The sequence below is a fragment of the Notamacropus eugenii genome, chromosome 4 (genome assembly GCF_028372415.1).
Source record: "Notamacropus eugenii isolate mMacEug1 chromosome 4, mMacEug1.pri_v2, whole genome shotgun sequence".
NCBI lineage: Eukaryota > Metazoa > Chordata > Mammalia > Diprotodontia > Macropodidae > Notamacropus > Notamacropus eugenii.
Genome location: NC_092875.1, coordinates 94848703 through 94861164, shown reverse-complemented (window position 1 = coordinate 94861164; position 12462 = coordinate 94848703). Strand labels below are relative to the sequence as shown.

General features: G+C 38.5%; 1 protein-coding gene across 7 annotated transcripts in view; it reads right to left on the bottom strand.

Annotated features, from left to right (window-relative positions):
• Positions 1-4089: 4089 nt before the first annotated feature.
• The window catches only part of SLC45A4 (solute carrier family 45 member 4), a 138633-nt gene continuing 130260 nt past the window's right edge, over positions 4090-12462 (bottom strand). For all 7 annotated transcript variants that reach the window (XM_072602947.1, XM_072602944.1, XM_072602950.1 and 4 more), the window contains one exon: positions 4090-10702. In XM_072602947.1, coding sequence (XP_072459048.1) covers positions 10343-10702 — 360 coding nt within the window. In that variant the 3' untranslated portion in view covers positions 4090-10342. The remainder of the gene's footprint in view (positions 10703-12462) is intronic.

The following is a 12462-nucleotide window of genomic DNA, read 5'->3' as shown; positions in this document are numbered from 1 at the left end:
ATTCGTGCCTGACCTGTGGTAGAACACTCCAAGCTCATACTGGTCTGATCAGCCACAGTCAGACACACTGAAACTTCAATCTAGCACAGTGATGTCATTTGGATCTCTTGAGAATGAAGGACACCAACCAACCAAACATAAGATTGAGTAGCATGGTTATTTTTATTACATTGGCATGATCTAGCCATTAACAATGAAAACTTCTCCAATTAATCTGAATTAATTGATTAATCTCCAATTGATTTGTAAATATTCCTCTATTTCCTTTATCAGTTTTTGGGGGGGCATATAATTGGGCAAAATAACTCCTTTCCCTTTTCATTTACATTTGATATTTTTTTTGTTTTTGATTGCTAGTCATTTTTCTTTTTAAAAACCAGATTTGTGGCTTATTTTATTAGTTCTTAGTTTATGGATTGATTTTTCCCTTGCTTTTAACCTAGATAATCTCTTCTCTAGTTTTAAATATTTTATTTTTGTATTTAGATAAGGTTTTTGGAATCATTTGTTGCTTTTCCATTTTTTTAATTGTATGCTCCCTATTTGTCTTTTTCATTGATACAAGTATTAGAGGTAAGAATTTTCCTTTAAGGACTTCTTTGGCCATATCTCATAAGTTTGGGCCTGTTGTCACATTATCCTCATTTTCTTTGATGAAATTATCTATAGATCCTTCAGTTCACCAGTTTTTAAAAAGATTATTAGTCTTCAATTAATTGCTAATCTTTTTTCCAAAGGATATTTGTTACCTATAAACTTTACTGCACCATGGTCAGTAAAGTGTGTATTAAAACTCAATTCTCTTCTAGGAATGCTAATAGGACTTGTGACTGAGCTGTATTTTTATTTGAGGTATTGCAGGTAGTTTTTGAAAAATCATTTTCTTCATTAGGGTTTGTATCTCTTCTCTTTACTCACATTTCTAGTTTTATTTCCTGAAGTGGAACTTTGGGGTAGGTCCAGCCTGTGTGCACTTCTGGAAAGATGGTGCAGCTTTGCTCTTCATTTGTATCGGGTCTTGGTACTGCTTTTTCTAGATATTGAGGGCTTCAGAGCCCTAGGCAACATGATATAACCTTCTAGTCTGAGCTTTGTAGGATCCCAACCCCAGTCGAGGGTTAAAGTGACACAACTATAGGCCTCTGGTGTCCTTGACTCATCTCCAGTCTAGGTTGTAGTCTTCCTGCCCCCAAAGGCACAGCTGTGGACATCAGGCATCTCTGATTCTCCCCTGGTCCAAACTCCCAACTTCCTACTTCCCAGCTACATAAGCTTCCATTGTCCATGATTGGCTGGAATGCTTCCATGCTCTGCACTCCTAGTGCAGGCTTTTCTGGTTGGACCCTGTCCTTACAGCTTATAGGTTTATGGCAGTCTCTTTGTGGGGAACTGGGCGAGAAAAAGTTTCTCATTGGATTTCTTGTGTTTTCTATTTTGCTGGAGTAATTGAGCTCTAGGAGCAGCTAGGTAGTATGGGTTGATAGAGTGCTGGCCCTATGGTCAGGAAGACTCCTTCTTCATGAGTTCAAATCTAGCTGCAGACGCTTACTAGCTATGTGACCCTAGACAAGTGACTTAACCTGTTTGCCTCAGCTTCCTCATCTGTAAAATGAGCTGGAGGAAATGTGAAACAACTCCAGTATCTTTGCCAAGAAAACCCCAAATGGGATCGTGAAGAGTTGGATATAGCTGAAATGACTGAACATTATGTGCCAGATACTACGTGAACCCTGGAAGACAGGTGCTATTATTTCCATTTTACAGTTGAGGAAAAGGAAGCAAATAGTTTAGTAAGTTGTCCAAGGTCACAAAGCTAATAAAGTCTGAGGCTGGATTTGAACTTGGGTCTTTCCAACTCCAGGCTCAGGTTCTCCCCACTTGCCACCTAGCTGTCTGTTTCCTTAAGAATATCTTGAGATATTTTAGCAAATGCTTGGTTCAACTCTAGATACACTGTACTGCTTAGATCAGGAGAATGTTACTTACTTGGTTTAGCTAGATTTGATAGGTCTGTCAATGTCAAAAAAAAAAAAAAGAGATAGCTTGGTATGATGTTTAATGATGGGGCTGCCAATAACCATTTCCTTAACCAGTCAGGAAGATGTGGCTCTGACACATCACTTCACCTAAAAAATGGAATTACCGTACCTACCTAGGTGGTAGTGGTGCTGATGACGAAGGCAATGAATTTCAGTAAAGCGCCTTGCAAACCTTCAAAAGGGTAGCTGGCTGGTACAACAAATAGAGTGGCAGGCCTAGAGTCAGGGAGCAAATCCTTGCTCAGATATTTACCACCTTTATTATCCTATGCAACTCACCTAATTTCTATCTGCCCCAGTTTCCTCATCTGTAAAATGGGGATAATAACAGCACCTATCTCCCAGGGTTATTGTAAAGATCATATAATTGTAAAGCTCTTAACATTGGAGCATATGAGATCCTACGTAAATGTTAGCTATTATTATGCTATCATATAATGTAAGCTTTTATGATTATTAGTCAAGGGGATATTTTGTTTTGTTTGGCCATAGGAACTCATGAAAATTATGGTATGGCGGATCTGAGATTTTTATCCAGAAGGAATCTCACACCGATAAAATCACTGATCCACTACTGAAGAAAGCACAAAACCCTGTCCTCACAACCGGAGAAGGCAGACCTGAGCAAGACTTTTGTTCTCACACAGCTTAAAGTAGGAGACATCTAGCTACTGCTTTCAAGGCCTCCAGTGAAAGGGAAAAAAGTCATTCATGGTGTTGGCTCTACCACGCCCTTTCAAATATATTACCTGCAAAATTTAATTAAGTACTCTCTCTATGCCTCTGTCCAAGTCATTGAAAAAAGGGTTTAATAGTTCAGAGTTAAACAGAGATATGGGCACCCATTTTAAGTAGACTTTGAATAATTATTGATCACACTGTGGGTCTGATCGATCAGTTCTGAATCCACATAATAGCCCATTTGGGTAACCCACATCTATCCATTTTGTCCACAACTGTGAAACTGTCTTTTAATGAAATCCTGGTAAAAGAATGTCTAGCTGACCTGCCAATATTTCAACTGTATTAAAAAAAAAAAAAAAAGGAAATGAGTCATGACCTCTTCTTGAAAACATCTTCTTCATCACTTTTTCAAATATTTGTAAAAAGTCCTTAGCACAATACCTGGCACATATTAGGAGCTTTATAAATATTTATTCTCTTTTCTGCTTCTGAAAGTTCACAATCTCTTTAAAGATGTTTTAGTATTTTTTGGCCAGGAACTTGTTGAGCTTTCTGGCCTTGAAACTTTCAGAAACCATAGGGTAGCTCCCTTTTCCTCCCTAATCTTTGAAAGGTTACCGGAAGCAAATTCAGTACCTTTACGCCAATTATGAAATCTGGTAATTCAGAACTGGCAATGAATTCCCCAAGAACACCTCTCATCATGTTTAATCTAACCTATCTCAAGAGAAGCTTCTGATCTCTGAGCTCAGGTCCTGGCAGATAGGATTAAAAAGTAACAGAATTTGGGACTGGGATTTTATAGACTATCTAGTGTGGTGGATTTTAAACTTGTATCACCTTTGGAAATCAAAAGGCCTTTAAATGCATAAAATATATCACACAGGATTAGGAAGGAACATTATACTGAAATGCAGTTTTTTAAATATACCTTTTTAAAAAGTAGTTCCTAGACCTTAGATGAAGAAATCTAATTTGATTCTAATTAAAATCTCTTATTTTAGATAAGAAGGACCAGAAAGGTAAAGTGGTTGAAACCCAGGTCTTCTAAAAGAGGTACTTATACAAACTTAGCCTAATTGACAACAAACTGCTTTATGGATCTATAGAGGAAACCATTCTGGTTTGGACTGAAGAAAGGGTGTGTTTTAGTCAGGAAAGCTGTCTGGGAGTACTAAGTAACTGAGTTGAACCCTGAAGTTTGGGTACCAAGTCAGGGATAATAACAGGAGCAGGGCAGGAAAACATGGGCTAGCTGTCAGGGAAGAGAGACCAGGAAGTGGGCTAGAAGACATAAGTAAGTACATCCCCAAAAGGTCAAAGGTCACCACCTTGTGAAGTTCGAAAAGGACACACACTCAGTTCATAAACTTACTGAAATGTTTATTAAGATTCAACTGTAGAGTAACGGACTGGGACACATGTGGAGTGTATGTCTAAATCCACCCCCCCCCCTTCTATTCATAAATGAAATTAGATTATACAAACAGAAAGTGCAGAACAGTAAAAACAGTCAGTCATGCAAACAAATCTTTTACCTTAAAAAATAAATCCCCCAAAATCTCAACAGCATAGAAATAAATGCAACATTGTGCCATTGATGCACTCAAAAAAAAAATCCGTCATCTGTGACATAACTTTGTTTTCAATCCCTTTTTCCTCATAAAACTTAACAACATTATGTGTTTAACACACACATATAACATTGCTAAACTCAGCAAGAGCTAGTATAGTGCCCCAACTTAATAAGTTGATAAAAAGTAGTTGTCATTACCACCAGTTCACAACGGAACTAAATATTTCTGTTATGAGATGCCTATATGCAGCTTTTCCATTGACATGAGGCATTTAAACAAGCTCCCAGAACACCCATTTCCATGTTACATAAGGAAGAACTATTCTATATGAAAACATCAGTGGGACCTAAGAGTTCCTTGAGAAGGGTGATGGGCCCTGTGCCCTAAAGAGAACAAAAGATCTGTCATCAGTTGGAGAAGCTTCTTAAATGTCATTTGGGAATACTGGCTGGCTCAAAGAAAGTGGGGATGACCGTTGGACTGGTTAGTAGGCTCTCAGTGGCCATGTGAATGAGTCTCGAACTTTGGATGCTTGAATATGCCAGGATGGTATAGCACTAACAACCCTATTAATCAGCCATAAATGAAGAATTCAATCCAGGCTTTTAGGCCAAGGAGAAAAACAGTGAGGATGGTTTCTTACTGGCTGTTTCTCTGATGTACTGGAAAATCTGACTTTTGCACACAGAAAGTCAAACATGAGAGGTAAAGAAATTCAGGTAACAAAAAAGAATGTTTTTTAAATATGATTTTGGATTGTCTTATTTAGGGGTAGCAGGGATCACCACTGGTGCCCTAACACTAAAAGAGGTAGCAAAGACTGTTTTTCAGGAAAGCTTCCCCAATAACATCCTACCTCATAAAAAATGCTAAACTACTGCACTTCATCAGATGGAAGCACTGTTGTCCCAATGTAACATGGAAATCGCATATGCTCTGGCCAGCTCACTTTCAGGGGATGATTCCTTAGCAGATATAACTGACAAACTTACAGTTTGGTGGGTCAAATACAGACACAGGATAGAAAGAAGGTGTTTTCCAAGAGTTAGTAATTTGGTATTTTTTCCCACAAATATATGTATATATATGTATGTATATATACACACACACACACAAACACACTATTCCAGGGATCGGTCTCATGTAACATTCACTGCTCTTTTCACTTGTTTGGTAGTAGGGCTGGCAAGAAAGAGACTTGTCATTAAGAGACTCTCCAAGCTAAAGATGCTATGAACATTATTTACTCACTTGGATGCTCTTTATATATTTTGTATCTCAGGAGACCAGTCTACTCAGCCTAGGGAAAAATAACAGCATGGTCTTTTTTATATATTAGTGAATGTGATATGGAGAGATCTATTGGGCATACATGGTCCTAATAATAGCTAACCCTTTATTTTTTGAGGATTGCTATAAACAACTATGTCTCAAAGCAAGAGAAACTGGTATAAAGAAATGACCTCATCAAACTAATGCTGTCTTCCAAATTAACCAGAACAATTGGGGCAATTGAAGAAGTTAGAAGAGTAGCACCCAGCCCCTTCTCCTCCTGGGCCCTTGAGTGCTATCAGAGGGTGACGAAGCCTAGTAACAGGAGCAATTCAAACCAAGATGAAAACCGTTCTTTAGCATCATTCCTTTGTTCTTTAACACCAGGAGACTGACACTGTCTTTCTGTTACCACAACTAGTCACAATCTGCACCTGAAAAGGCTAACACAAAATACTGCTGAAGACTGTATTCAGTAGACTGATATTTCTTTTCCTGCTTCAGCTAAGATAGCACAGATTAACACAATTCCCACCTCATTGAATTCAGGTGGTCAAACTTTGAAAACGACCCTTTGGAACAGGACGACAATGCAAAAGGAGGTACAAGGGCCAAAGCCTTCAAACTCATAACTCTCATGGATACGTCAATGCCCCTTTCTTTGTATCTCTTTCCATTACAGAATGATAAGCTTTTTAGAACAAATTTTAAAAAAATTTTTTCTTATCTGGGAATTCACCTACACAGGATGGGGGAATGGTGGGGGTGGGGAAGAAGGGGGAAGAAAAAGGTCTTAATCCCTCAATCTGACAAATGCTAACATATTTTGAAAATGAGTATTTCTAATGCATAGGTGTCAAACAATTCAAAGAAACAAGGCAGAGAAATTTCCATTCTGCTGGCTAAAATAATTTTTTTTTCTGGACACCCTGCTTAATTCTCAATGTGTTCTTCGGCCACCAGAGTCTTCAGCCCTGAGGTGAGTCAACCTTTATATTTTTATCTTCATAAAACACGAGGCCAGATGCTGGCTAAACCAAGTGTTTTACCCAGTGCACAGTACAGAGGGCTTATGTTAAGCTACTTGAACCTTTCAAAAAGTACAGTAACAGTCAAGTCAGATTTACCAATACAGAAATAAAATCTCTTCTTCTAAGTTAATAGTATACAGAGACATTTTAAGGGAAGGAAAATCACCCCTAACATTAACCACTAATGCTCAAATCTGCTACAGTTCATATTTTATCTGAAGTATAATTTTAGGATATATAAAATAGAGAATGTCCTCACTCAGGCAGTTACAAATCTGCTGTGGAAAAATGCTTAACCTCCTTTCTCCTACCACTTCTTAAGACACAAGGTGATTATATTCTATTAGATTCAACAGTATAATCTTTTAAGGGATTTGACTGCCAAAGGGGCTGAGACAAAAGGTTTCCCCAACATCCTTACAAGTGAGAGGACACTTATCCCCATATCCTAGGCATGGAGAAGGGGAAGAATAGAAAGGGAACCAAGGAAATGTTGGTTAATGTGTCTGTCTCCCTGAAAGCTAAGCTACAGAGCTTCAACAGTTACCATAATCTTTGAGTTCAAACTGCAAGGCATTTCCCCCTTGTTTCTGATGTAGAAACCAGTTAGCCTACATAGTACTAAATACTTTGGTTGCAAAACATCTGAAAAAGTTATAGTTTAAAAGTTCCACCAAAGTGTGCAGCAATTTCCTTCTGCCCATGTTCCCCAAAAAATAAAATAAAATAAAGAAGAAAAAGAAAAACTGAACATACTGATAGTGACTAAGTGCCACAAGGCACAATGAGAAAACCTTTTCATGAATATTCTTCTGCAAAAAGATGTTAATCAAAATGCACGTTAGTTTTACAAGACCTTAAAATCTGAACATGCCAGTTTTTTGCCTTTGTTCTATTTAAAAGACCATGGTCTGGGTGAAGGCTTGATGGTCAAAGGTCAAGACATGGATATAAGATGGCTACCATCCTTCAGGTAACAACCCTGTGAATGCTATGTGTTGGCAAGAAACAAAACTGAAACCTACAATTTTTGTACCTAGTGTCTTTCCCTGTCTATGAACTAATACTGTTCACCTTTGGTATTCCTTAAGTTGCCTGCCACAAACATAACTGCAACCAGCAAAATGACATAATCTACAGGCACCAGGGTTCTGGAAAACAAAGGTCCATTTAATTCATTTAAAAAACTGAAGAAGCATTAAAAATATAAGCATACTGCTTTGTTCTCATTCTAATCTCTCCTTCATCCATTTTCTGAATTTTTAAAAGGGTAGCACCTTAAGTGTATCAACAAGCCTTTAGCCAAATCTGACCACGATCCTCTAAAACAAAGAGTCAAAAGTCCTGATAAACAGTATTTTCAGTTATAAAGTGATATGAAGTGAATCATGTGTTACAACTTGCCTACAGCACCAAGTCTCGTGAGAAAGCCCCAGAGCCCCCCTGTCTGCAGCACCTGTTCCAGTGAGTGAAAGGTGACAGAAAAGCCTGCTTCCCAGGGGACAGCTAGGGCACTTCAAACAAACTGCATGGTCTTGAGCAAGGTTGTAAATGCCTTCAGTAGTACTGTCGGTTTTTTGTCTGAGCAAAAAATTCACATACACATGTAGTTCAAAATAAAAAAAAAACAACGTTGAGAAAACAGTCAAGCAACATTTGAGACTTGGAAAAAGTCCTGTGCAATTTGGTGTCCTTGTGAGCTAGGAAATTCCAGCAACTTCACACAGTACATTTGTTTCTGATGGGAGTCTAACTTAAATGAACATACACTGAGAAAGCTATCGGGAACAAAACAAACAAAAGAAACATATTCCCATCAGCAACTTGTACAGACACTGGCAAGAATGTAGATTAGATCAGTACATTAAAACATATTCATTCTCTTATATACACTGAAAATTCAAGTAATTTATTTTAAAAACTTCTTAGTTTTATCTTGAAATATATATTTGCTTTTGAATGATCATATTGCAGCATGATTCACATGCATCTTAAAGTACTTTATTTTAAAAACAATCACTTTGAGGCAGCAGTACCACAACTGTCTCAATTGATCAAATGAATCGCAGCAGGCTCCCCGGCTCTCTTCCCTGAAATCCATATGCTTGCTCATAGTGGCCACTGCTAACAAGAAAGAGCAGGAGCTTCTTGGTTGACAGAGAAACTGTGGTTGGAGAGAAGTATCCAAATAGCAGCTGCATTTTCTACTTAACCCCATTCTGAGTTTTGCTTGTTTTTGAAAACTGGAAATACTAAAGGTTCCTTAAATGTAGAAAACAGCAGTCGTTCCTTTTGTTCTGGTGGAAAAAAATCCAAACCCATAAGTTGCCTAAGAAAGTTCCACTTTGAGGAATCCTTGGCTGAGAGGTCAGCAGAGGCCCCAGAGTTGCAGCAGGTGCGACTGCCCACCCACCCAGCAGCAGGCAAGGCACACACACTCACCAATCTCCATTCTTTTTTTTTTTTTTTTGGTAAAGGCTGAAGGCCTTAGACATGGATTCTGTTATCTGAGACAATTCCACACAGATCAGGGGATGGCCTTCATGCTGTTGTAGTGATGCTAGGCCTTCAACTCAGCTTTCATGATTTCCCCAACAAAAGGTTCAAGATGATAAAAAGTGCAATTAAAAAAAATAAAAATCCCCACCCTCCCTTCCCCAGAGGGCTGTCACCCATTCTATGAAGCTGGTTTATGATAGGAGAACACCCTCTGCCCTTCATGGTTGCTTCAGAGATGATCAGCATCAGGTGTCAGGAAAACAACAAACCCCTCACAACAAACACATGAGCTGACACACCCAGACAGACACACGATGCAGCACATTCACCAGTTCAGATAAAGGGTCTTCTCTTAATGTCACATCACAGCATGTTCCGATGATGCATTAAAAAAAAAATGTCCTTGTCAAGTGAGCTTTTCAAACACAAGATCACCTTCTGGGCAGCCCCTCCCACCTTTGGTATGCTCCCAACCCCATCTACCACCCCCCCCCCAATACCTGGGCCTAGGTCAGTAGGTCTTGAGGAAAATGTCCAATGCATTTCTTCTTTTAAGAAAAAAGAAAATTACACTTCTGTGTTGTTTTTTTCCTAAAGTGATTGCAAAGAAAAATATTCAATAATAGTTGCGCCAAAAAAATACGGTGAAATTTAACCAAATAACTATAGCTGTCAGACTAATAAGTTGTCTGTGAAAAAAATTTCTGATAAAAGTGTCTATTCAAGCTAAACTAGCATTATCTGAGGGATTCAGATGACATCTCATAAAAGTTGTCAAAATAGCTTTCTGTTTGAAATTACAATCTAAAAAAAGGCAAAATATTTCTTAAATTTTTCTAAATTGCTTATTATACAGCAACATGTTAAAAACATGCAGAACAATATACCTGCAGATTTTTTTGAGTAATAGTTGGAATCAAAAGATCTTATTCTTAATTAAAAAAAGAAAAAAGGTGTTTATCAGCGATGTGGAGTTTTTCTGTTTTTTCCCCTATTTTTTAAAGTGGAGAAAACAATCAGTTTTATACATTTGCTTACTGGATCAAACTTAACCTAAGACTAATGAATTTTGAGTATATTTTTGCACAAAATCTTATTTATGCCATAATTCAGGCAATAGCAATTCCAGAACGTTCAGTAACTTCTCTCACCTAACCACCCCTACACCCCCCCCTTTAAAACCATCTCCACACTCAGCCCCAGCTCCTGCTTGGAATGTGTGTAAATCAGAATGGTCGATTCAGATGACTGACTCGCTCTCTACTGAGATTTGGGACTCCTCTTTCCGAAAGAGCTTTAAAACGTTGGGTTTCTCCTCGGTGTTCCTACTCCCAGCTGTGTGGCGAGAAGACAGTCCCTTGTGCTCTTCCTTGGATTCTTCACAGACGTCAGGGTAAATCACCAGGAATGTTGCCGACAAGAAGCCCAAGAATGATCCCACAGATGCCACCACTGGAATAACACGGACGGTACCTACCGCTTCCACAACTCCACCAAGCGCAGAGGCTACAAGGATTTGGGAAATATAAACCTGACAGGAGAGGATCGCACAGTCAATACCAAACCCACGCCTTGAATTTCCAGGGCTGTGCTGCACATACTGAAAGAAACAAAAAGATGGATACATGAGATTTGCAAAGACTTTTATCCATTAAGCAAATATATCAATGTCTATCTCTATCTATCTCTCTCTCTCTCTAAAGCACCTTTATTATGCAAAGTCCAGAGCTAGGAATAGGACAGATAAGACACCTGACCTGAAGCTTACGCATGCCATGAAGGGGGATGAAGGGAAGAAATACATAGAAATGACCACGCTACAATGACAAATGAAATTATGGAGGAGAGAGCCAGCCAAAGTGCTATGAAAAATATGAGGATTAAGAGATCCCTTCCACCTGGAAGGACGACAAGGACACAGAACTGTCTGCCAGGTGGCAGAATGAGGAACAACAGGATAAGAAAAAATGCAAATTCGGTTCTGATGGAACAAAGAACCACCTCAAGATTGGACTTAATGGCGAATTCCCTCTTTGAAGGTGCTTGCCTGAAAGCTGGCGACTCTTTGCTGGGTTGAAGACAGAATAAAATTGTGGGTGGATCAACAAGTTGGAAAGAATGTTATTCAGAAAGGGGAACAGTCTAGACCAGACTCTGGAAGCCTTAATCAAGAATTTGTATTTTATTTGTTAAGCAATGGCTTTTTGTAAAGTAATGTGTCCAGAGAAATGTCTTAGAAATATTAGTCGTGTAATGGACAGGAGAGACTAGGAGAGGTAGGGAAATCAGTGAAATTATTAAAATGCAACACAAAATCCATACAGGGGAAGCATTGTAAGGAACAATTGGATCAATACCAATGGAAGGAGAAGCAGAAATGATTTTATGACTAGAGTACACAAACAAGGGGAAAAAAAGAATAAATAGACAGGAAACAGGTCATGAGTCCTGGAAAGAAGACAAGATAACAGTGGTTTTGAAGATGACTTCCATTATAGAGACATCTGAGGAAGCTCGCTTTTCTGCAAAGCAGAATACTTAATAACCTTGACTTGTCTTGATAAATTCATCATTTAGAAGGTAAAGGAGCCAACAGGGAAGTTTAATTTTGGATTCAAATCTCATCTGAAAGAACTCTGTGCCAGAGACAAAATGATGGGAACCTTGGGGGGAGAAGTCTTTACTACTTACAATTTGTGACTGAGTAAAAGAAAGTCAGGCATCATTTGACTTGCCCTCCTAGGTTTTAGGAGAACAGATTTCAAAGGAATGAAAGGTAGAATCTTATCTGTACAGGGAAAGCCAGCCCAAAAGGGATAGAAAACACTTTGGAATTAATTCTTGAACACACAGAAGAAAATAATTCCAAGGAGGGTGAAAACTGAGAGTCATCTGATGTCTCTTTAAAATATATGTGCAGAAAATGGAAGCAAGAGAGGTTGAGAATGAATACACAAACATGGATGGTCTTCTAAGAATAATATAAGGTCAGTGATCAAAAGGAGCTAGCTGGAGCAAAAAAGTGAAAAACAAAACAAAACAAACAAACCAAAAAGGGCCAGTTCAGTGATACTGGGAGCAGGGGATCACAAGAGAGAAAGGGCTTTTGCTCTAGGTAGACCAACAAAGAAGCAGAAGACACAACTCATTTTCTTCTGTTTCTTTTTTTCTTTTTTAAAATCCTAAACAAGATGAATCACCTCTGGACAGGAAAGAGCAGAATAAAAGTGGTTAAAGGGGAGTAGTATCTAAGAAAAGACATAGTAAGAGAACTCTTAGCATTCCTTCAAAAACTCAAGTTACCTGGCCCCATTACATCTTCAGTTGCTGAAATAACAGACAAATATATATGGAAGACCT